The sequence below is a fragment of the Lycorma delicatula genome, chromosome 7 (assembly GCF_047948215.1).
Source record: "Lycorma delicatula isolate Av1 chromosome 7, ASM4794821v1, whole genome shotgun sequence".
Lineage (NCBI taxonomy): Eukaryota > Metazoa > Arthropoda > Insecta > Hemiptera > Fulgoridae > Lycorma > Lycorma delicatula.
The window spans coordinates 11,693,166-11,720,520 of NC_134461.1; the positions used below are offsets into that span (position 1 = coordinate 11,693,166).

General features: G+C 32.9%; 1 protein-coding gene across 3 annotated transcripts in view; it reads right to left on the reverse strand.

Moving 5' to 3' along the window:
* Window positions 1–27,355, reverse strand: part of Mocs1 (Molybdenum cofactor synthesis 1) — a 50,785-nt gene that overhangs the window by 17,035 nt on the left and 6,395 nt on the right. For 2 of the 3 annotated variants that reach the window (XM_075370257.1, XM_075370260.1), the window contains exons 2-6: window positions 22,946–23,090; window positions 16,103–16,270; window positions 5,596–5,822; window positions 2,506–2,730; window positions 1,700–1,845 (exon numbers count right to left, since the gene is read on the reverse strand). In XM_075370257.1, coding sequence (XP_075226372.1) covers window positions 1,700–1,845; window positions 2,506–2,730; window positions 5,596–5,822; window positions 16,103–16,270; window positions 22,946–23,090 — 911 coding nt within the window. Of the gene's footprint in view, window positions 1–1,699; window positions 1,846–2,505; window positions 2,731–5,595; window positions 5,823–15,874; window positions 16,051–16,102; window positions 16,271–22,945; window positions 23,091–27,355 lie in introns of those variants that run through there. The other variant, XM_075370258.1, reaches the window with a different exon arrangement.

Sequence of the window (27,355 nt, forward strand, 5' to 3'; positions counted from 1 at the left end):
TTAATTATTAGTTTGTATTTTTATTTCATTATTTTATAGAAACAGATATTACAATAACTGGAATAGTTTATAAAGGTGTTGAAAATGACCTTCTCCTACATCATTACAATAATGCACAAGTTTCGATTGGTTTTCTAACACTTTAAACAACTGATATACTGGAATGTCTCGCATGTATGCTGTTGTTGCAGTTTTTAGTTTGTCTATCGTGCATAGTCTGTCATGATACACTGCTTCTTTCGCTGCTTTCCATACAAAGAAACCTGGGGAAGTCAAATCGAGCTATTATGCAGGCCAAAAGCCATTTGAAATCATTCAACTGGTTCACCAAAAAAATTTCATAAAAAGTCATTGACCTGTTAGCTGTGTGCATTGTGGCACCATCTTGTTGGAACCAACCGTGATTGATTTCCACTTCTGTTGAGAGGCTAATGAAGTTTATTAAAATAGTACAATAATGATCTCTATTAACTGTATTTTCAAAAGAGATTGGACCCACAATGTGTGTTCTACTCACACCGACCCAGACTCCAATTTTTACTTTGTGTAAAGATAGTTCATGTAACTCATGGGGGTTAGTTGTCAAATACAGTCATGTATTTTGTGAATTATATACCCTCAAAAATGAAACCATGCTTCATCTGTAAAAAAACATTATATCAAGGATATTTATGGAATTTTGGTCAATAAAACATTTAAACCATTAACAATAATTTAGTATTTTTGATGTGAACTGTAGGTTTCAGTTCTTGAAGACACATTACTTTGTAAGGGAAAAGTTTCAGTTCTTTTCTTACTGCTTTATGTGCAGCGGCAAGTCCAATATCTTACTGCTGTGCTAACTTAAGCGTTGACTTTGATAGACTTTTGGCCATAGTATCCAATCGGTCTTCTGCTTCAATCAGTGTCTTCAACAGAGCCTGCTGCCTAAAATTTTTCACTAAGAGTTCGAACTACATTGCGGTGAGGATAAGTATTTGAAAACTTTTCAGAGAATTTGTGCTTCACTAAATCATACTTCATAGTTGTCACATTCACGAAAAGACATATTCAATGAGAAAAATCCATTCCTCTACCAAAAGAACCATTATGTTTCTCACAACTATTGATTCAGATAAATTAAACAAAGCATGTTCAATTATTAAGTAATACCCGACGAATCCAAAGGGCAAGCGAACTAACACCAAAAGAACAGAATGCACCACTTAATTCTAATGCATACTGCACACATTGACTTTCCGAATGCACTGTATAATATAGCAACAATAAAATATATTTACAAAGTAGTATAAATTTAATACGATAAATATTTCAGCAAAAATAGAAGATTAAGAAACGGGTGATAAGATAAGTAAATTTAAGATAGTATAATCTAATGGCAAGGTACTGTTCGCAGCTTCTGTTTCTTCATTAAAAGAAACTAATTTTCAATAGCTATTCGATTTTTTAAGCTTCTTAATTCAATACCAACCTATTTTAAATGCACATGTGTATATAATTCTTTTTTTTTTTTTTATATTAAGTTTCCAAAAGCGAAAACAAAAACTAATTTTAAACAAATTAGTTAAACATCATTATTTTATATTAAAAAAAAAAAAATACAATCACGGGATCATTAGAAAAAAAAAGTCAATAGTGCGCAATTACTAAGCAAAATGGAAACTGCACTTTGCATAACAAATTGTTTTATATAATTTACCTTAAAGATATTTCAGAATTTCCAAACAGACAAACTTTTAAGCTGCCATCAGCCATAAGTCTTATACGATTACAAGAACCACAAAAATGTTCACTCATTGATGTTATGAAACCAATCTGTCCTTTATAACCAGGTACCTTATATGCCTACAAAAGAAAAACAAGAAAAAATATACTTTGATATTCAAAGATAATATTTATTGATAAAAAAATGAACAAATTCTTTTTACATATAAGATGTCCAGGGTACAAATTTATTATCTTACTTTGTTTTACAAGTCAATACAAACTTTAATTATTTCCTTTTTCTAATAATTACTTTTATCATTTATGATACTGATCAAACTAAGAAGTTCTTACAGCTTTCCTTGATCCTTCCATGTAAATAATGAAGCGGTTGTTATTTATGGAGCATTCATGACATGATTTACATAATGTATATTTAGTTGCTAATTTTAATAAAATATTTATTCATTTAATATAAAACATGAACTACTAATGATGAATAAATTGATATAAAAACCAGCTGATATTATTTTATTTGCTTCATATTAACACAAGTCTAATGGAAGGTTATTACATTTAAAAAAATCTACTTTTAAATTTTGAATATAATGAGATATATTACACAACCATTCAATATGAGAAATTGGTAGACAGCTGTATTTAATTTATTATTAAAGGTATATTGGCAGCACTGATGCATTTACTTATAACTTAAAGTTACACTATTAACAAATGAAAAACAATTGTTAAGACAATTTTTTTTTCAATAAGAAATAATATACAAATATAAAATTTATTTACCTTTGATGTATCATTATCATGATCATTTAATTTTGTTAAAAACTGATATTTTTCATTAATCAAATTTAACATTTCTCTATAAGGATACATTTTTGTATCGTTCCATTTATTACCAGTAAATGGCATATACTCAATAAATCTTACATAAACTTCTCTATCTTTTGTAAATTCAACAAAATCTAAAATTTCATCATCATTAAAACCACGCATTACAACAACGTTAACCTGACAAAAAGAAAACAAATACGGCACATTATTATTTGGCAATATTCTCATTACATAATATTTATGAACAAACATTTTAATGTTGAATAACGTAATATTTTATACTTTTGTAATAGTAGAGTGAATGCAAATATGATTTGTTCATAATTACATACTGCAGCATAGCATAATGAAACCAGTAATAAGAAGATTGGCAAGATTATTCTAAATCATTTACTCTGCTTTATGTTATCAGCCGCACAGTTTATTACTGGTGAAAGAGTGAAGCAAGCTCATGTTAATAGGAAACAGCAGATTATAATCAAATTCTGGACCAAAGGATTTTGTAAGCCATCAAAGTACAAGTTGTCCTGTAATTTTCTAATGAGGGACCTTTTAAAAATCTCAGTAACCTTTTTAACCTTGCTTTGAATTTACCAGATGCATTACACTGCTCGTAACTCTACAACCCAATATTTAGAGCATTATACAAGCTACCTTTGATCTTCACTCCATTTTTTTAACTTATATGATGTAAAAAAGACAACTTTATACGAAGAACTAAAAAAGGCAAAAAACAAAAACAATCATCTTCAAATAATCATATACAACTTTATGGTTTAGGGTGTATTTCTTTATATTTTACAACTCTGTTGTTCGCATAATAAACTGTTGTTTCTATAAGTTTTGAAGCGAAACTCAAAGACATAATTTGTCAAGCAAAAATAAAGAAAATCATTCCTAAAAATAATTAAGATACTCATATATTTGACATTTGTATAAAAATCTAGTAGGTTCTGTGAGTCTATTACTCTTTCATGCAAAAAACAACAAATATTTTGCTCAATTTCAGCTCAACTAATTGAGCTGAAATTTTGCATGAACATAGTTTTTACAGCTGCGAAGCACATAAGACTATTACAATACACTATTACATGTTATGCGGCCTTGCATCATAAGTTTAAAATACAGAAAAACATTCGCTGTAATTTACGCAATGATAAAAATGTTTTAGACTGGGTACTGTTACTCCTATGGGCTATCAACATGTTTCGTAAAATTAAATATTATTTGTCATGCGATACCAATGATCAACTTAATTCATTTCTTGTATTTGTGTTATTTATTTTATTCTAGAGCTAATCACTTTTATTATTTTAATTTTTAATTTGGTTCTTTAATCTTTTTGTTATCTGAGAAGAAGCCCTTTATACTTTCTTGGATTTCGATAAAATCTTAATTACGTTTATTTAAATTTTATATATTTTATGTTTCCTGTTACTTTTTAAATAATTTTTAATTATTTTTATGATTGCTATATTTTTAAGATTCCGACTGTGATATTAGTTTTAAGTTTTTAGTATGTTAGCTGTGATACAGCTGTAAGTATTTTGTTTTTTTTTTATATCATTTACGATATGTTTGTTCCAGATGATAACATTAAAAGTTTTGAGTCCTGTGCTGATCACGTTGATGCCATGAAGAAATTAGAATACACTGACAGTTTTTATAAATTGAACAGGAGGAATTAATCACTATTTATCAGTATTTTTCTTACAAGCATGAAGATAATGAACAACACAGTGAGGATCTAAAGGACCAGGGCCCTTCAGCTACACAGGAAGGGCAAGCAAAGCAAGCCCTGACAAGCTAGTCTAGGACATATGACTATATCCTAAAGTGAATCACTTTCTAAAATACTATATTAATTGTTTTTTTGTTTTTTTTTAATATTTATATCAACTTCCAAAAAAGATAATTAAAAGAAAATAGTTGGTACTGTTTATTTTTTATTATAAATTAAAAAAATGACTAAAAATCATTTCTTTAGATTCTGCCATAAATTAATTGAATTTATATTTATTAACAAATACAGTATCATTTATATTATTAATGATATAAAAATTGACAGTGCAACCGTTTAAAATTTGAAACTTAAGTCAAAAACATAAATTTATTTTGTAAAGTATGATACTTTAAACCTGTGTTCAAAGTTTCACTAAAACAAAATCAGGCTATTTTTTAAAAATAAGTTTCTATTGAAAAATGTAAAAGATCAGGCAGACAGATGGAATACAAAGAGTTTTCGAAGTTATGTTTGCATAATTTTTTGTCATCGTGTGAACGACACCTTCCAGAGTATCGCTACACAGTTTTGAAAAGACTATAATTGTTATTTTGAAGTTTAGAACGGTTCTACTTTGTCCTTTTTTCTAAAGTCAATCTTTTTTCTAATTCGTGTACTGTTTTATCTAATTTAGTATACACTGTTAAAATATAATGTAAATACATTGAAATATAAAAACCTATATTTATTTATAATGAAGTATTTTAAAGAGGTAGTCATAAAATAGTCCAGGTGAGTTATGGGGATAAAATTTCCACTTGGACTTTATAAATAAATTTTTCCCAACAGTGCATATATTACATTCTTACTAATAATAGAGAAATTTAAAGTAATGACTTGTTAATCAGTTTATAGACAATTTTTATCAATTGTCTAGATATAATCATTTCTTAGATTTACGTAGGTACATTTTTGGATTTCTTATTCATAAGTACTTTAATTATTTATTGTTTCCATATTTTGGTTACTCATCCTTATTATGTAATCGTTTACAGATTGTGAATTTTTTTATGCGAATGTATAGCACAGTTATTGTAAATGAAACACATGCTTTGCTGTTAAATTGATATTTTAGAAAATATTTTTATACATAAAGACAATAATTTACATGGCTTTACACAAAATTCCTTTAAAGGTGCAATATTATTTTTACAGATTTAAAACCATTCCTTCTAAAATCATAAAATCATATTACTTTAAATCTTTAAAAATAATTCCCAAAACTATAACATACACATAAAAAGTATAACCAACCTTACCTTAACTGGTTTAAAGCCAAGTTGAACAGCAAGATCAATACCGGCAATAACACGTTGCCAGCCATGCCTTCTAGTAATTACTTCATAACGATCAGATTTTAATGTATCTAAACTAATATTAAGTAAATCAAGACCGGCTCGTTGTAATGGCAATAAATGGCGTGTTAATGTCAAACCATTTGTTGTAATAGCTATAGTTTTCAATCCATCCAATTCACGTAATCTTTCTTAATGAAGAATAAATCGGTAGATAAAATTAATACAGAATTATATTAAAACATACATATCACTAAAAATTATTCTAATATTTGAAATATAATCTTAAAAAAAAATAAGAGAAACAACTAGAAAACACAATGAACATTTTTTGTATCTACTCAAAAATCTAAAACAAATTCAAAAAGCCGACAATACAGTCATAGTACTTTCCCTTCACACAACATTTTTCTGATACACAGCTTACACACACACATATACACATAACTTAATTTAAAATATTTATCAATTTATTTAAATATAGTATTTTTTGTTTATTTAATTCAATGATTCTAACTAAAGCACATGTGAATACCATATTCCATTCATGCATGTGTGGAGGTACTATCGACCACTTTAAATACTTTTTTACACTTTAAATATTATTAATTTATTTAATTCTATCGCTCACCTGTGATGTCACAACATAGCAGACGACTACAGTGGTTGTACATCAGTGCAACACTAGCGCTCCTTGTGATGATACGGGGTACTATTGACACAGTATACCCTCTTAGCCACTAGTTTATTTAAAGCATTTTTTGGGATAGGGGCAATTTAGCCAAAATTTATTTTTGCAAATATCATTATTTTTTTAATTGTTAACAAGAACGTGCAAATTAGCGAAAGAAGAGTGGATCAAAGAAAAGTGTTCAGAAGTCGAAAGAGAAATGATCATTGGTAAAATAAACAGAACATGCAGGAAAATTACGGAGAATTTTGTGGTACATAAGTTAAAAATTAATAATGTGTCAAATAAAGGTGGTAAACCGATTTATAATCTGAAAGAAAAGGTCGATAGGTGGGTGAAATATATTGAAGATTTATACAAAGGAAATTAATTAGAAACCGGTGTTATAAGAGGAAGAAGAAGAAGCTGAAAAGGGAGATACAGTATTGAGATCTGAGTTTAATAGAGCATTAAAGGATATGAATGGGAGAAAGGCTCCTGGGATAGACAGGATACCTGAAAAATTACTGTGCAGTGCAGGTTAGGAAGCGATAGATAGATAGATTATACAAACTGGTGTGTAGTGTTTATGAAAAAGGGGAACTTCTTTTTGAACTTCCACCAAACTTCAAAAGGAGTGTTATTATCATGATACCAAAGAAAGCAGGAGCAGAAAAATGTGATGAATACAGAACAATTAGCTTGACTACTCGTCGATCAAAAATTTTAACTAGAATTCTGTAGAGAAGAATTGAGAAGAGAGTGGAAGAAGTGAATTGAGAAGACCGATTTGGTTTCAGGAAAAGTATAGGAACAAGGGAACCAATTTTAGCGCTCAGATTAATAGTATTAGGAAGATTAAAGAAAAACAAACCAACACACATGGCATTTATAGACTTAGAAAAGGCATTTGATAACTCAAATAAAATGTTCAATATTTAAAAAAAAAATTATTTAGAAGAAACAATGAATGACATGGATGAAGTTCAACGTAAGAACTACCGCATGAAAATAAACAAAAACAAAATGAAAGTAATGAAATGTAGTAGAAATAATGAAGATTGGACCACTGAGTATAACCACACATCTCAGGAATGGTCGAACTGAGAATGTACAAGACTACACTTCATTTACACTCATACATATCATCCTCATTCATCCTCTGAAGAATTATCTAAACGGTAGTTACCGGAGGCTAAACAGGAAAAAGAAAGGGACCACTGAGTATAAAAATAGGACGAGAAAAGGCTATGGAGATAGAAGAATTTTGTTATCTGGAAAGTAACATTTCTAAAGATAGATTAAGCAGGAGCGATATAAAATATCAAACAGCACAGGCAAAACGAGCTTTCAGTCAGAAATATAATTTGCTTACATCAAAAATTAATTTAAACATCCGGAAAGCATTTTTGAAAGTATATGTTTGGAGCGTACCTTTATGTGGAAGTGAAAACTTGGACAATAGGAGTACCCAAGAGGAAAAGATTGGAAGCTTTTGAAGTGCGGTGCTATAGGAGAATTTTAAACATTAGACGGGTGGATAAAGTGACAAATGAAGAGGTGTTGCAGCAAATCGATGAAGAAAGGAGCATATGCAGAAATATAGGTAAAAGAAGAGACAGACTTATAGGCCTCATCTTCAGGCATCCTGGAATAGTCGCTTTGATATCAGAGGGACAGGTAGGTGGGAAAGATTGTGCAGGCACGCAAAGTTTGTAATACACAAAACGAATTGCTAGGGATGTAGCAGATAAGGGGTATATCGAAATGAAACAACTGGCACTAGCTGGGGAGTGTTGGGGAGCTGCATAAAACCAGTCAAATGTGCCTAAGAAAAGTAAGACCTTAATAAGGCGAAATCTCGAGATACTGAGGTGAACCGCTGTACAGCATCAACCCCTATAACTTTTAAGTTACAGTTTAATGGAATCAATACATCAAAAATAGAAGTAATCTGGGCGAGTTTGATCAAAATCGGTCCAGTAGTTCTGTATATATAAGGCGATTTAGTGGGTAACGCCGAACATACGCGTGTACATACGAACATCCGGGAAATTTCCATCTTTTTTTTTGGGGTTTCTTAGGTGTCAAAACGTCAAGATCCGGTTAAAACCGCATATGTCCGAATCGGATCGATTACGGTACTTTCCCTTCTAAGAGAAAGACTCTGCTATAGCGCTAGACGGGAAAGTAAAAACGTAAGAAAAGTTGTATTAGAAAAAACAGAAGGAAACATTTACAGATTACTTACATCTACGACTAAATAATAACGACACAAACATTAAAGGTCCTTATAGATTAAAAAAAAAAAACAATGTTTCTTAGAGGATCCACAATTAATGTTATTCAGGATAAAAACTGAATACAAGTTTTAAATTACGTTTCAAACTATTTTGTACGGGTCATCCATTTGCTTCTATAAATTAAGTTAATGAAGTAATTTCTCACTCGGTGTGAAAAAAGTATTAAGTGTTTAAAAGTAATACGCTCATAAAAATGATGAAAAAAGAGAAGTATGCAACTTTCGATCGTAACACTAATAAAACGGACACAAGATTCAAGTTTCAGTAGAGATGATTTTATTTACTGGAGGGAGCAAACCGAGAAAGTATAACGGCCAACAGAAAATGGAAATACTTTCAAAATAATAAAATTAATATAGATATAATTACAAAATTAAATTATTGTACGGTTAATTATCAATTAATCACACATCTCAGAAATCGTCGACCAGAGACTGTACAACACTACATCTCACTTACATTCATACATATCATCCTCATTCATCCTCTGAAACTTTACGGTGGTTCCGGAGGCTAAACAGAAAAAAGTTAAATCTGCAGAAGGAACGCACACGTCAATGTTTGTACATTTCAATGTTGATCTCTGTGGAATCAGGCTTCTGATGGAACAGAATCCATCATCACGTTTGATGATGGAACGGTTTCAAAGCACATAATTTTTACTTCCTTGTACGAAGTAAAGGAAGATGTTAATTCTTGTACGATTTTAATTCAAAATTCATACGTCATATATATAATTATAGTCGTCGTATATAATTACAGTCATATTAGTCGTAAACATCTTATAGACGTGATTTTACAATCTTACTGACGCATAAATTATTTTTTATATCTTGACGACCGATTATTATGAACGTAACAATTGCAATTTAAATATAATTATATATATGACATATGAATTTTGAATTAGTATCTTATAAGAAATCCCTGAGGATGGAGTAGCAACTCCAAAAGTACTTGGAAATATATTTGAAAATTGTTTGGTAAATAGAACTGTAATTTATACAATTGTATTAATTCCAACGGTGCCAAATGTCTAGAAAATTAAATCCAAAATCGCATGTACTTTTCAATTTAATTAAAAAAATTTTACAGAGGCAACTAATATATATATATATATATATATATATATATATATATATATATATATATGTAAATGTAAATGTTCGTTTGTTCAAAATCTTTAATCTCCGAAAGTTCTTCACCGATCGCTTTGAAATTTTGACACAACGTTCCATTCGAATACGCGCGTGTTTTTATATACCTACTATTTATATAAATAAGATGTCACTCCTGTGACAGGTAAAAACATGATTTTGTTTTTTATAAACAGCGCTATCTGTTGTACGTAAAAGAAACACACGCTATACTAAATATTTTACGATTCCATTTCAATGTTTCCGATATGCATGTCCGTTATAGATTAAAAAACTATTGCATCGATTTACGCGCGGGGAAAAGGGAAAAATCTAAAAAGGTAAAAGAGAAGAAGGGAAAAATGGGAAAACGGCGACAAGTAAACGGGAAGGGGAAATGGGAAAGAGGAAGGGGAAACAATGGAAATAGAGATGGGGAAGGAACGGAAAGGGGGAAATATCACGGTGAAAATGGGGGTAAAGGGAACGGGAATAAGGTAAAAATGAAAATGAGGAAAAGGGGGAAACGTATAAAGGATAAAAGGGAAAAGTTCAATTTTGTGAAGTTCCGTAATGTTCATTTTGTTAATGCTTTATCAAACTTTCAATTGTGTTCATTTAATCTGTACATATATACGAAATCTACCGATAGCGAAGCATTGCCGGGTCTGCTAGTTATTAATAAATCAGTATATTTAAATTTAAAAAAAATAATAATAAAAAAAAATGTACGTTATGAACTCGGATTCGAATATGCATGTGCGTGGTTACGGATCCGAAACGTTCTCACTTACACCACTTAACTACTTGAGCTACGTGAAATAAGATTAATATATAAACTAATATAAGATGCTTATACGGATACCGCAAAAAAATGTGATGCAACGTGTTGTCCACCGCAATGCAATTGTGTAACTGTCCGCTTTATTAAAAGAGTTGGAGGATCCTACCTCGCTTTCAAATGAAATAAGTTTAAATGGAGCAGACGTACATGTGTTTAAATAATTTAATAGGCGTACAAGGAAGTCGTCATGTAGTGTCCACATCGGATTTTTTTAATGCACATTCTTACATAGTAGGACAACAGATAAAATGTGCTGGAAAAATCTGTTTATTTACCGATACGACTCGAACACCAAAAGCGAAAATAATAATAAAAGAGGTACGGTAAATGTAACCGACCGATTATCGGCCTGCAACTGTTTCACGAATAAAAATGTTAATTCAGCCTCGAGTCATTCGACAGATAAATACCGAGTAATACCGCCTTCCGTAACATTTTAGAGATCTACAAACCGGTGAGAAAATAATATTTTTAATTTAACGAAACACGGTAAATAGTTCAAGTACGAATACCAAAGATCACCGACAGGGAGCAGTCTTACAAAGACCGATCTTCCAGTCTAACGTTCCTAAGACTGAAATTCACAATAGCCAAACAGATAAGAGGGAAATATGGAAATATTACTTAATTACGTTTACACGGTAAAACTTATTTAAAATTAAATAAATCTAAAGGTAATATTTATTTTTACAGATTACCGCGCTCATTATTGATATTGACGTTAAACTATGGAATTACAGTAATGAAGCTTCAAATCTCACACTAAAATTCCGATGTGACACCACATGACTTTCTTGTACGCCTATTAAATTATATATAGACATTTTCTTTAAATGAAAAGTACATAAAATTTTATTTCATTAATAACTTCTGATATTTTTTCATTTTTTGTTTTTGTTATTGAATTATTATTTATCGTAATTTTTTTTACAATCAGAGGTTAATAATTATTAATAAATCAATATATTTAAATTTAAAAAAAAGTTAAAAAAAAAGAAGATGAAGTCTGATTCGAACCGATGCGCTTTCCACTTGTAAGATCTATATATTTCATTAATGAAAATTTTATTTGGCTATAACTGTGGAACCGATGAAAATAAGTACCGCTAATGATATATCGTTGAAAGGCTCCCGATGAGAGCTTATTACTGCAGCTAAGAAAAAGTCCAAAATCCAAACCTTTTTGGATTTTGTGCTTTTTTGAACACTTTTGGTCCAGCCGATTGCAATCAAAAGGGGAAGTGCACAACTAGATGTTACAACAGTTCTAAATCCAAAATTTCAACATCCTACGGCTAATCGTTTTTGAGTTGTGCGAGATACGTAGAAACTTCACGCCGAAATAAAACTAAAAATAATAAATAAATAATAAAACTAATCAAAATGGATTCAGGGATGGTAAAAATGGATTTCCATTGAAATCTGAAAACCTAAATTTTTCGCGATCACAATACTTCCTTTACTTCGTACAAGGAAGTAAAAATTAAACGATTTAATATAAAAATTTAAAAAAAGCAAACGTTTATTACAGTTACTATTTTTCTAGTTTCTATTATATTACGAACGCAAAATTCTTATTTAGTACTCCTACTCTTATCGATGCCCTTGAATCTAAATAATAGGTATAATTTAGTTTGGAGGTTAATACGTACTCTTACAGCGTCTTACAACAATAATTACTGGCTTACCTTAAGCTGTGACCACCGTTTCAATGATACAGATTCTTTATGGAAAGTACGATCGAAATCGACCACACTTTCCAAAGAATGTAATTATTTGATTGTAAGAGAATTTTTTTCATTTCAAACATTCAAAAAAGAGATAAAGATGTATTTTTCATTTTGTTTTACGTTAGATACCGTAACCGAACGGCAACAGACAATACAGTACGATACGTAGATAAATATCTCAAAAAAAATCAACCAAGTAAGCCGTTTTTAAGTCCGATAAAAATCCATTCGAGCTTACTAGGAAAAGAGTAAGTAATGCGATCACTTACCGGCTTCTTCAATGACCAAATCGATATTTTTTAAAGTCGCTGAAACGTAGACGTATTCAGCATTACAATCATATTCCTCTATCCGCTAAACGAACTGTCAATACATGACTTTTTCACGCGTTACAAATATCATCTCGTTCATCGTAATATATAATCGATCGTAAAACAACTTTTTAATCGGGCGTATGCTTATTTTCACTACAATAAGTAAATAAATAATAAAAATTATCGGTCTTACGAAAAGGAACGATCGTCTGACGCCTCCTGTATTTCAAATATTTTACGCATTAAGAGTATCGCAATAGATAATGTAAGGCGACGATAATAAAATGTATCTCTTATCTATCAAACAATGTTTTAATACGTTGACGTTATCGAGAGAAAAAAGGTGCCTGTGTAAAAACCGATATTATTTCACGAACGAAATTTTACCTCGGTAATTGCATTGCGAGTCGATATATTAACGCCTTTCTAAAACATCTTCCGCACTAAAAATATACATTTTGAAAATTAACAGATATTAAATTTCGGCTAATCCCATTTTTATATTATTCAAGCGCTACAAAAATAATTTTGTTTAGGTGGTCGTTAATAATATTTTTAACGCGAGCCGACGTTTGAATAAATATAATTGTTACTAAAACATTTTTTTTTTTAAAGTTTAACTTATAATTTTAAATAAAAACTATCGAATTAATAATGAAGAACCGAACAAAATAATGTATACGTACAAATACCAACTGTTTGTGACGATTACATGCGTACATTATAGAACGAAATGTATAAGTAATTATATATAATGTCTGTTACCGATAACAATTGTGAAACAAGAGTGTTTTAAGACTAGATTAAATTACAATTTGTGTCTTTTACGCCTCAAATACGAAAATGCTATCGCATTGCACGCACAGCTGCGATACGGAGTACGTTAAAAAAAATCTTATGTGGACACTACATGACTTCCTTGTACGCCTATTAAATTACATGTACGCATTTTTTACTTCACTTCATTTAAACTTATTTCATTTGAATGCGACATACGATCCTTCGATTCTTTAATAAAGTGGATAGTTACACTATTGCTGAAATATTAGTTTTTATTAACGTCAAATATTTATGCGATTATTAATCTAACAACCTTGCACGAAATTACTAAAAGTCCCTTAATTACTCGTATTACTAGATCGGTATTATTTATTTAGTTTATATTATTTAAAAAAATGTTAACAACAAGGGAAGCATAAAAAAATTAAGAGAAGATGATAAATACAAAGAGGAATAAAATGTTAAAACCAAAGAAAGAATAAAAAGATTAAAAGAGGATGATGAATGTAAAAAGAGGGAAAATTTTGAAACTAGAGAACGTGTACGCAAATTAAGATCAGAAGAATTATATCAAACTAAAGAGCGATTAAATGATCGGCAACAAAAAACAAATAAACGAAATGATGATCAACTTAGGGAGAATATTGTCCGACAATATAAGTGGAATGATGAATTAAAAGAAAGATTTTTTGCAATTTATGAAAGATCGGGCATATATGCCTCAGTGTATATGTTGTTCTTGCGAGGGTCTATTTTTCAGTCGCTCTGTAGTTAACTTTAAAGTAGATTAAATTAAACAGAAATTCCAGAATAATTAATCAAAATTAAACTAGAAAATCCAAAAATAACAGGATTCTAAATTACAATTTTCAATTAATATTAGATAATCAGATGTTTTACCAAATCTATTACATACACACAAATGCAATAATGCCTATTAAATTACATGTACACATTTTTAAAAGCACATAAAATTTTATTTCGCTAATAACTTCTGATTTTTTCTTATTTTTTTTATTATTATAGAATTATTATTTATTGTGAAACTTTTTTTACAATCTCAGGTTAATAATTATTAAATCAATATATTTAAATTAAAAAAAAAGGAGATGAAGTCTGATTCGAACCGATGTGCCTTTCCTTGTAAGATCCAAATATTTCCTTCATTAAAATTTCATTTGATTATAACTCTGAAACCGATGAAAATAAGTACCGCTTATGATACATCGTTGAAAAGCTCTCAATGAGGGCTCTTATTACTGCAGTTAAGAAAAAGTCTAAAATCCAATTTTTTTGGAAACTTTTGGTTCAGTCGATTGCAATCTAAAGGGGAAGTGCACAACTAGATGTTACAACACTCCTAAATTCAAAATTTCAACATCCTACGGCTAATAGCTTTTGAATTATGCGAGATACATACGTACAGACATCACGCCGAAACTAGTCAAAATGGATATTTCCGTTGAAATTTGAAAACCGAAATCTTTCGCGATCACAATACTTTCTTTACTTCGTACTAGGTAGTAAAAAGGACAGAATAAAGTTATAACGACTAGTCTTTACTAAAACCGACTAGCCTTTACTACGGCTAGTCTTCTCTTCTGTTAGCAATAAACCGTTACGTTTCTTCCGATTGTGAAACATGTTTTTAGGAACGGTACGCAGCTCTCTTGTATTTTATCTCCTCTAAAGTTTTAACACGATATTATTTTTAAGAATAACAAAAATAATATTCATTAATCCGACTTTACCGAACGCATTTAAAAATATAAATGTAAATTTAATCCAGATAATTTTTTTAAAAGACTAGATTTCAATAAATCAAATTTCAATCGACAAATTTAATACTGTTAATGAGGAAAGATATCAAATATTATCGATCAAAACTTGTCTTTGAAAATGATGTTTATACAGACCGGGTGTTAATAGAAATTGATAAATTAGTTATTAAATTTTACGAAATGATTTAGACGATAAAAAGTTTATCGAGGCTTTTTATTTTACATACAGACAATTAATTTGAGATAATACATTTGACAGTAGTGAAAAATATGTTACGAATATACTTTTTTTTTATTCTCCTGACGATTGTGGGAACCCAAAAGCGCACACAATGTTTTTTTAAATATTTTTGTAAGCGGTCGACTTAAATATTGTATATTTTGCCTGTCTTATACATATTTGATAAAATACATTAGTAATTTATTTTATTCCTTATGAAAACATTGTACAAAATAATTTAATTGCAAATACACAGTTGTATGATAAAGTAAATTGTATTCGTAAAGTTGGTGGACAACAAATTGAAAAATTAAATAAAACTGTTAATTATAACACGTTGGGTCGTGGATAATATAAATTTCCAACGCTTCGTAAACCTTTTAAAATCCAATTTCTGTAATGACAAATCTAAAAACGTTTAAAGTAAAATTTTTTTAATAACTTATTTGAAACATCAGAACTTACCTCGTCGTAACATCTTAACATCTCGTATTTTTCAGCTTTCTAACCTTTTAATTCATCATCGGTGACCATCAGATAGCAAATGATGAAAACATTACGAGTTAAACTTTTTTTGTAAATTTTCAGTTTGGTTTATCATTATACAACTTTATATTGTCATCACTGCCGTTTGTCACGGGCAAAAACACACCAAAATTTTAAAGTTATCTGAAATAATTTTTGTGTACTTACTCGTAATATCTATGATATCTTTATGGACAGTCGGTTCACCGCCGGTCAAACGTATTTTATTAATACCTTGTCTAACGAATAATTCTGCCAACTTAATTACTTCATCGGTGGTCAATAAATGCGGTTTACTAGTCAAATTAACACCTGCCGCTGGCATACAGTACTGACCTAAAATGTACAAAATAATTACAATTACGTAAAAAAAAAATTGTGTGTGCTTAAGACCACACAGGACTGATCGTTATAGAAGTGAGAAAATTTCTATAGCGATCGTAATCGTTTCGGAAGTAATATATATTAATGATTTTAATATTACGGATGACAAAATCTGGTCCTTCTTTTGATACATCTGGTCAAAGTTGTTGCTGTCACTTGAGTAAGCTTAGGTGTTTATTTAAGCAGGTGGTCGACTGTTTACCTACCGCCGGTGTTGAATTCTTTACCGACTAAGGCTTTAACAACGTCTGCATCAAAAGCTTACAGCACTCATCGTTTTCACCGAGGTCCTACTCGGTACAAGGTGTCTGACTTAGATGTGCATCCACCTTAGAGAGGGCCTTGTAAAGCGATTAAGTTTTGTTTTACAAGGCACGCGGCAAAGGCTGCCGGTGCAAATATCACGTGACAAGCAATGGTTTTGCCTAGGTAGGATTTGCCCTAGCCCTACTTGCACTCTTTTCAGAGCAGGGGCTGTAATCGGTGTTCTCATAATCGCTTGCATTCGCTTGTGTTAAACAATCTAGCAGCGACTAAGAGATGCCAGAGTAACAGGAGGGCAATCAGATCACCGACTGCCATAACTCGCTGCGGGCAGTCGTCACACTTGTGACATCGCCCAACAAAGCGGTAGATATAAGCGAGTAAATAATTAGATTGTCGACTGTATAATCTGTAGAGTCGAAGGGAAAACCCAAGCGTGTTAGAAATGGTCACCTGATGGAGAGAGGGGGATGTTTCCGTCTTCTTCACCGGTGACGAGAGCCAAGTTATTCAAGCAGATACGTCCACCTGGGTTCCAAAAAATTGTCTGATTAGCGATTTTATTACGGCTGGGGGCAGGGCTGGTAGTTCCGACGATTTGAAAAACAATACCAGGAATCGTTAGGGTTCCTTAAAACTTCTCGAAACGACTCTGAAGGGGTTCGCAGATGATACTTAATGAGTTTAAGGCAATGTCTTCTGTCTTATCGAATGGATTTAAGGAGCTTGCCTCTTAGCCGACTGAAGTCATAGAAGTTACAGTTAAAGAAGCAGTTTCTGTTGCAGTACCGGCGCACGTGCCTATTAGGGCGAAGTGGAAACGCTACCGCCGAGGTGCTTAAAGACAAGCGGAAGTTTCAGCTTAGATTGCAAGCAGCCAGAGGTCGTTTTCCTAAACAGGAAGGAGGCACCTTGAAAACAATTACGGATAGAGAGGAATTTCAGACTGTCGTTCGAGGCAAGATCAAATTTGAGAATTACAAACATAAAGGATACTAGGAAAGGTCTAGTTGCTGTAGTAGATGATAAGGAGACGGTTAGAGTCGTTTCATAATCTTCAATACTAAAACTTTGAAGTTAAGGTGGACCAGAAACAAGAAACCAAAAAGAACGCCTCAAGCAATCGTCTAAGATGTAATCATCACCTGTACGATAAGGTGGTTGTGTCTCTTATACAGGAGGAAAACACATACTTAGATGGGGCAACATTCAAGTCTGAGTGCAGATTTTTGTTCAAAAACTGTGGAAACATGATGCCCAAAGGTATCACGGTTTATTCAAAGTCGAACCTAGTCTGTTTAACAAATTTGTCGCTGAGGATAGGTTGTTTGTGGACTTCCTTTTATAGCGTCAAGGAGTACTTTGATTTCCGGAGATGTTATAAGTGTTGTAGATTTCGTCATAAGGCAATATTCTGTCATTATGCTTCATTCTGTATACATTGTGGTGACAAGGGTCACAAGTGTATAGTTCTAAAAAATCTGTGGTACCTACTTGCAAAAGGCTGTGCAAAGATTGCAAGCACTCAGTTGATAGTAAGAACTGTGGTTGTTATTTGAGAGTTGTGATGTATTTTAGTTCACTGCACGGTTAAGTTTGGACAGCTAAATTCTTAAGACGCTTACATCGGTCAGATTGAGTTAGGTGAAATTGTAAAAAGGAGGTCCTTCGATAAAATTTTTCTGCAACATCCATATGTGGTATAGATGATCAGCCAGGTTTTAATAGTTGGCAAAAATTTTACACTGTAAGTAATAACAGCATACATGCAATTCTATGTAGAAAGATATTAGATTGTGTCTTTTGAGGCAGGTTTCTGCTAATCATCATGTCGCTGTTAAATTTGCTATTGATGGTATTGATTTCTGTGTTGCTAGTTCTCATTTTAATATCGAGATCCCACTGAGGAACATTTAGACAAGAGGAATAGAATTCTTGGTCTTGTTGGTAACTGTCCTAGTGCTAGGTGCTAATGTAAATGCTAAGTTGCTCCTTTGGCATAGAACAGTCACAGATGATAGAGGTGAATTAGTTGAAGGTTTTGTTGTACAATATGGATTAGAGGCCTTTAATCTTTTTGATGAGTTACCAACATATACTGGAATGTATATGGTAGGAGACTGTTTGGTGGAATGAATTTTGATAATACCTTTGGCAAGAATATTCCTGGTAGGGTTGATGCTTGGTCTGTTATCAATGATTGTCCTAATGATCATTGATTATTATCTTTGAGTTGGTTATTGAGTAGCTCGATGCTTATAGATGAAATGTCCCTGTTCAGCAAGGACACTTCCTGTACAGGAAGGAGAGCTGGCCTAAATTTGTTAATATTCTCTCTGCTAGGCTCTGTGTCTTAAACCGAAGTCTGGATGATATTTAACTGAAAGACCTGACAGAAACATTTTCTCTGGTATTCATAGATACCACTGAGAATACAATTTTCTGTAGGTCAGGTTGAGAGAGAAATTCTCCTTGGTGGACTAGAGACTTGCCTTTATTGAAACACTCCATGAACCGTCTCACAAGAACAGCTGAACAGCGAGCAGTTTTGATAGATGACTATCGAAGGGAGAGGTCTGAATATTTTTATTTGGGCAGGACATCAAAAAGCATTTCTTGGTGTTAGAGATCAATGAAATAAGGATCCTTAGGGTGTTGTGTATAGAGTCTTAGGGCATAAGTATAAGAAAAATGTTCTTTTGTCAGCTGTCTTGACCCAGCAGGGTGTTATTTCTAATAAAGCTGAGATTTTAAATATTTTATTGAATGATTTATTGTTGCATGATGTTGTGAATAATGAAACCTTGTATCATCTGCAAGTCTGAGAAGAAGTGGCTGCTTTTTGCTCTGAAGTTTTATCTGTAGAAATTACAGAGACAGAAATATATGAGGTAATTTGCAGTTCTGATATGAATAAAGCCACCAGTTTTGATGGAATCACAATGGAGCTCCTTGTCTGGAATTTGTGTAGTTACTTTGACTAGAATTTTTAATAGGATGCTCTTTTCTGGCTACTTCCCTGTTTGTTGGAAAAAATTATTGTTTAATGGTGGTGATAAGGATCCCACCATGAGCTCCTCTTATAGGCCTTTAACACTCCTATGAGTTATTGGAAAGGTTTTTGAAAAGGTAGTGTATCTTCATAGTGATAGGTTGAATTCTAGAAAGTTGTTGATGGATGATCAGTATGGTTTTCGCTCAAGCAAGGGAACGGAAAATACTATTCCTAAATTTATGAGCATTGTTTTTTCTAGTAAGTTTGAGTATGTCTTGGGTATCTTCTGGGACATATCAGGAGCTTATAATAATCTGCCCTCTTTCAGCTGCAGAAGCAGAATGTTATATAGCTGTTTCAGCAATCAAGACGTCGTTCTTCGAGATGGCATCTCAGAAGCAGGGAAGACACTATCTACAGGTTGTCTGCAGGACAGTGTTTTTAGGACCCTGCTCTGGATTGTTGAATTCGATGAGCTTTTGTTGGTTAAATGAGATGAAGTTCAGGACAGCCCAATTTTTTTTGGGGGGGAGCAAAAAATGCTTTTGCATTACCATCGCCGGGACAAAACTATAACTAAAAACAATTCTCTGATATCAAAAATATTAATAAAATAAGATTAAAACTTAGATGATAATAACAAGATTAAAATTAAAATAACAAAAGAAACGTAAAATAGACAACATGAGTAGCAAAATAAAATCAGAATTTATGGTTGGTTAACATTAAATTTTATGAAGTAAATTGACACTTTTTAGAAGCAACAATACCCGGTCTAGTACATTCTTATCATTGCCTAGGATGTGGCGAATGTCTTCAGTAATTTAAATTTACGACATAAGGCCGCATAACATATGCAATCCACAAGGATGTGGTGGACAGTCAAGCGGCAGTCGCATTGCATGCATAGTTGTGCGTTTTCTGCTGATATCAGATACCTGTGAGTTGTTCTGGGTATGTTCTAATCGCAATCGGTAGTGAACCACTTCCTCTCAACAAATTTTTCTGCATGAAGAGTCCCATGGGCAGCCCAGGCTTGTAAGATACTGCAGTTGGGAAGCTGCAATGTAAGATGATGTTTAGTCCAGAGAAAACAATGATGATGTTGCTCAAAGGCAGAATGGCTGTTTTACAACGATCTTGTGTAGCAATGACAGGGCATCGAATTAGATATGTCCCACTGTAGAAGTATCTAGCTGTTATCCTTGATGAGAATCTTCGATTCGAGGACCACTTACAATATAAATTAATGAATTTTTTCTTGATTTTTTGAGTAAATCAAGAAGAATTTGAATAGGTTAAATTGTAATATAAAATTGTCATCGTTATTATCAACATTTGTTTTGTTGGTATTAGAATAGTATTTTTGGTGTTTAAAACACCAAATAATGATTTGATTTTAATCAAATAATTATTTGAATGAATAGTCTAATTGAAGTCAAAAATGGGAATAGTTTTTGTGTAAACCTTCAGTGTTAGAGGAAGGCACGAGGATGACACTTCTGTGAATCGGTTAATTTGATAATTGACGGTTATAAATTATAATAGGTGGTCGAGGTTGGAAGAAGCCATACAACGGCAATAATAAGTTGTATAAATACACTGATGAAAATGTTTCTCAAGGTATTTGAATCAGTGGTATTCTGACAGAGGCCAAACTGATGACTGGTGTGTTATCATGTTTAAGAGTCTAAAAGACCACCTGGGATAAAGCCCAACATGGGAAAGAACAGCGAGGGTGGTGTGGCAACTGGGATCATCTCAAGGTGGGTCTCTTCCCCTTTGAGGTTCATGATATTTGATATAAAATTTTAAGGTACAGTATAATATCTGGAGTTATAGCAAATATGCTATAGTTTAGGGCATCTATGTTACAGTTTCTGCTATTATTCTGTACTGTTCTTTCCTTTCTGTTTAACCTCTGGAACCACCGTAAGGTGTTACTTAAGAGGATGAATGAGGATGATATGTATGAATGTAAATGTAGTCTTGTACAGTATCAGGTCAACCGTTGCTGAGATGTGTGGTTAATTGAAACCCAACAACCACAGAACACCAGTATCCATGATCTAGTACTCAAATCCGTATAAAAGTAACTGCCTTTACTAGGATTTGAACCTTAGAACTCTCAACTTTGAAATCAGCTGATTTGCGATGACGTGTTCACCACTAGGCCAATCCAGTGGGTATTATACTGTACCTAAAAACTTTCTGCTGAATGCATGCAATGACTGAATTACTCCCCAATAGTTCAAGTATTAGAACGGTGATGCACTAAACGTATACATTGAAAAATAGGTAAGCAGCTGCATGAATAATTACATGTACACCAAATAACAATTATAAATGTATTTAATGTAAAACAAAACATAGCCAAGCACAGAAGTCTCACACAATTGAATGTTTCTGTCTTGCTCGGACAAACTCAGCTCCTCCCAATTTACCCAAATGTGCATTTCACCTCGGAGCCTAACAGGTCAGACTTATTCAGTACCAGCAGACTGTGTCTCCCCCACTTGGCTAAATTAAGCTCACCTGAGATTACACGAATGATAGTTTCACTTCAGAGCCTGACGGTCAGACTTTTTCATATAGTACCTAAAGAATAGTAACCTAAAGAAGTTTTCACTTCAATAACATTCAGACAAGTGGATCCAATTATTAACAAGAAAACGGTTAACTAAAAAAATCAGTTTTTTATTACATGTTTAACAGACATCGGAAAGAATGTTCAGTATCATTCTTTTGTTCTTATGCATTTGTAGTAATGTTTAATCACTGAATTACACATTTTTTTTCTAACAAATTCTGCTCCAATTTATAAAATTAACTGAGTTTTCAATCAACAGCTTGATGTGGGTTTTAGGTCATAAAGATTTGAAAAAATAGCAACTGATGTATGCTGTTCATCTGGAGGAGACATTATTAAGCAACAGTGAAAATTGTAAGTAAAATATCATATTCAAACATGTACTTGTAGAAATAAACAAAAGTTTATTTAAAAGGCAAAAATATAACAGGGGTAGGCAAGTTGATCAGCAGTAAATATGCAAGAGAATATCGAGGAACACTAAACTGTTTCATAATTACTGCTTTGAAAAGAGGCATATTATAATATTTATATGAAATGAAAACTGACATTTGCTACTGTTTAGTCATTGTGTTAATGGGGTAAAAAGTTCAATTTATGTATGAACGGTGTAGGTACAAAAATCAGCTAATCCGTAAAATATATTCTAGAAAAAGAAGTGGCTGACACATCACAGTCACCTTGTTTACTTATTGTTAATGAACTCACTTAAGTTGTATTTAAAATTAATTAATAAAGAATACAATAAAAATAATACTATAATATATATAGTACTCACATCTAAGATTACATCGTTCCGTTAATGAAATTCTGAGATAGGTATGCTGTCTTCCAAATGAATCTATAAGGTGAGGTGATATTAAATGACTATTAGTCTCTTGGTCTTGAAGCTGGTTAGGCTTTGTAATGGTATTTGTATGACACTGAAATAATGAAAACACATTCAATATTACAATGTTTAACTAAATCATATTTTTTCTTTTGTAATAAAAAGAAAGTTGTAGGTAAAAACCAGATTTTTTTTTTTTTAATTTTAAATTTGCTTTTTTATAACTTTATTATTTTATATTTCTAATATGTACGTTGCAATCTGTTCAACTTGTGAACAATAAGCAACCCCATGGCCCAATAAGATGTAGTCTTGTAGACTCAGGCCGGTCATTCCTGAATGTTGAGGCTATATAAAACCTCAACAAACAGAGTACACCGGTTCCCATTGTCTAGTATTCGTATCTGTTCAAAACTAACTTATCTTTTAGTAATATTTAAACCTCAGAACCTTCAACTACAAAAATCATCGATTAAACACAGCTAACTCGCTATGACGATTTTACAGTCAGACCAACCTGGTGGATTTATATTTTGTTAATAAATTAACGCTAAACAAATATATTATTATATTTATCAGTACATAAGAATAGATTATACAGTTCAGTGATTCTCAAACGTTTTAGCTCCACGACTCCCAAAAAGTGAAAATAATAAATAATGAATATTCAGCCAGCCCCCAAACTCAACTCTGTAAAACTGAATTAAAACTATTTGGCTCCATCGATAGCGACAGATATGAACGTGCATGTATGAAGTGTATAAACATAAGCAATTTACACGTGCCACCTTGATGTGTTCATGCTCCATGTAATTTGATTTGTTTGCATAATATTCGGTGTCAGGTCATCATGTTCAAACATGCATATGATATGTTTGAATACGTCATGCTCTCAGAACTGTAAAAGAGGAGTAAGAGATAGCAGAACATCGGTTTACTTTCAAACATGAAGCGTGCTTCTGGAGCCTTTATTTAAAGTTTTTAAAAGCAAAATTTCATTGAAAATAATAATAATTGAGATTTCAGTTCTTTAGTGTGTGGTCAAACGTAATGGTTTTTTTTCCAGTTAGATTCTTATGCTAAATGGATAAATTTGGGAAAAACAAAGTGAGCCATCTACATCCAGTGAAGAGATTGTTAAAAGGAAAAGATTAAACAATGACAGTTATTTAAATTTTGGTTTTTACCTCATCGGATGAAGCCACAGTTGTTGTTTTTCAAACAACTAGCTTCAAGCATGAAGCTATCAAAATTAATTCAACACTTTGAAACTAAATATCAGGATAATAAAAGCAAACCCCTGGAATTTTTTTAAAGAAATTACATACTTTGAGAAATCATTAAGCTTCAATTTGTATATCAAGCCAAACTGATAAAAGTACACTTGAAGCATCATATCTCATAGCATTAAAAGTAGCTAACATGTCCAAACCCCATACAATTGCAGAAAAACTCATACTTCCTGCTATAACTGATATGATTAGTGTTAGAAGAAACAAAAAAAAATTGAAAAAAAATTCCTCCTAAAATCGATGGCATGGCTGCCGATGTTCGCGTTCAAACAATTCAGCAAGTCAGTTCAGGTGAATCTTTTAGTTTTCAATTTAAAGATAAATAGATCGGCAAACATATCTCAGTTCTTACGTTTTGCGAGATATGAATGCGATAGGGGCAGATCAAACAAAGAAAATATGTTGTTTTGCAAATCAATATCTCGTTATGCAACAAAAATGTATTTTTGTTGGTTTTAATGAAGCTACTAAAAACTATAACACAGACCGGGCCCTAAATCTATTGCAGTATGTAGTACGGTGCAAAGACGATAACAGGAAAGAACAGTGGATTTCTGAAAATATTAAAAGATCGTCTTATACCAAGAACGTAATGGATACACAACTTCCTTCACAGGCATGCTTGCTCTTGCCACAAAAAATAAGCCCGAAAATCTCAAACAAACTCTTTGTAAAGCTGTACAAACGATTAATTTTATTACACAACAATGTTTGCTAAACAAGTCGATGAAATGCGCGAAAAGAAACAAAATTCTTCTTTTCAATACAAAAGTCAGATGATTATCGCGGGGAAAATCGTTAACCCGGTTATTGGAACTGCGAGATGAATTAATAATATTTTTTCAGAATAAACAAACGCCATTCTCATGTTTTTAGAGAATAATATTCGTAAGTATAAATCGCTGTCGGTTTACTTAGCCGATGTATTTTCGCATTTAAACTACTTGAATATGAAGTTACATGGACGCGATAAAAACATTTAACGACAAAGTTCAAGCTTTCATTAATATTGGCGGCTCGCGTATAGGCACTGTGGAACTGCAGCACCCCATATTTCCACTTGACATTATCGATAACATTTAATATAACGAGTCCTTTTTTCTTTATACTTGTACAATATATAATCCTTAAGCTTAATGTCAGTAGCCATCCCCCGGTTTATGAAAAATATTTGTATTGAACTGTGCGATTCACAGTTCCAGCAGCGTGGTGTTTGGCTGTTGTGTGCATGCGCACATAGGAAGCTGCGAGGGAGAGGGACTGTCGCTCCCGCAGTGCCGACCCTGGCATGCCGGTGGAAGGTAGTTTTGTTTTTACTTGGCTTGTGTATGGAATGTTCCTTGTTCGTTCCCTTTTCTAGTTTAGTCGGTGGAAGGAATATGAAAGCGGGTGGTTTAGTTGTTTTTTCAGTAGTGGAATCAGAAGATGGCGGAAAGCAAAGACTCTTTGATCGCCAAATCTGTACAAAAATAAGCTGGAAGGGCGAAAGAGAAAGTAATTAGTAAAAACTAATTACGTATTTGTTTCTGTGTACATAGAAATTGAAATTAAGTACCGTTGTTTTTAAACAAACATTTTATTAAGTTATTATCTAATAATACTAAAAAATATTCTGTATTGACAGTTTATTAATTATTCGGTTAAACCGAACACCGTATGACTACCATACCGCACAACCGTGTACCATATTCTTGAATGTGATAAAGTGTAGAATATTATCCTGCTTCCGGCTACACGTATTCTATTTGATTCATCTATTTATTTTTGGTTCTTTTATTTTACAGAAAACTTTAACTATGGCCTTGAAAAGGCACAGAAAAAAATTTTCTGGAGCAGCACTCCACTAATTATAGCTACCAGCCGCCACTGTTCATTATATTATTCACCGCAGTTTGGAAAGCATGAAGATGCTTTAGCGTGAGCTAAATATTCAGTTGGCGGAGAATTTTCCGGATGATAAAAATGATCTCTCGAAGAGATGGGTACTGAAACCGTTCAGTGAAAACACGTCGTTGTACCTGCTAAGTACGGTTGAATTACGGACCAGCTCATCGTTATGCCTTTTTTTTATAACACCCTTCCTCTCGAGGCCCGATCCACGATCCCGTATAACACGGCCTTGAGGGTGCCAGTTGCCTCTACTTCCCTGGGAGGCCATGCCAGACCCGGCTATGCCAGACAGCACCCCCCCCCCCGCCATCGAGTGACTGCGTCTCAGTCTTTTAATAAGCGCCTGCCACTAAACCGGGGCCCCAGACCGGGTCTAGGTCTTTCTTTTCCCCACCTAAGGCGAGGGTGTTCTTAAAATCAGGAAAGGATCCTAGTGAGGTCAGTAGTTATCGACCCATCGGCCTCTTGCCGGTTATCGGTAAGTTGCTGGAAAGGCTGGTTGTGGAACGGCTCTGGGAAGACATCTATATGAACTGTTTTCAAAATCGAGGCCAGCTATGGCTTCATGAAAGGTGTTGGCACCGAAGATCGCATCTTAAATGATCTTGCCGAGGTGGAAAGCGCCGACTGTAAATATGTTTTGGCAATTTCTATTGACATAAGAGGCAGCATTTCCTTCCTTGTGTTGGAGTTCTGTCCTCTATGAGTCGGAACGGTGCAATATTCCCGTAGCCCTACAGTCCGTAGTACGTGATTAATTGTTTAACCGCTCGGCTCTGTTTAAAGATGCGCACCTAGTTGTGGAAAAACTCGTCACCAGGGGAACCCCGCAAGATTCAGTTCTCGGTCTCATGCTGTGGAACCTGGTCTTTGACGGATTTCTGGGATTGAAATTCCCAGAAGGGGTCACGACCCAGGTTTTCGCCGACTGTTTCCTATTAATTCGTGGTAACTCACGGCGGCAGCTAGAAGATCGAGCGCAGGCGGCTTTGTTAACCGCAGAGGGCTGGATGGACATGCAAAATTTAAGGATTTCTGTGCCCAAGACGAAGCACATGCTTCTCAAGGGTGCAGACAAATTACGTACAGTCGTAACCCCTACATTAAAGGCTGTATAATAAGCCGAGTTAGAGTTCATAAGTCCAAGGGTGTTTTGTTTGATGAAAAGTTGCTTTTT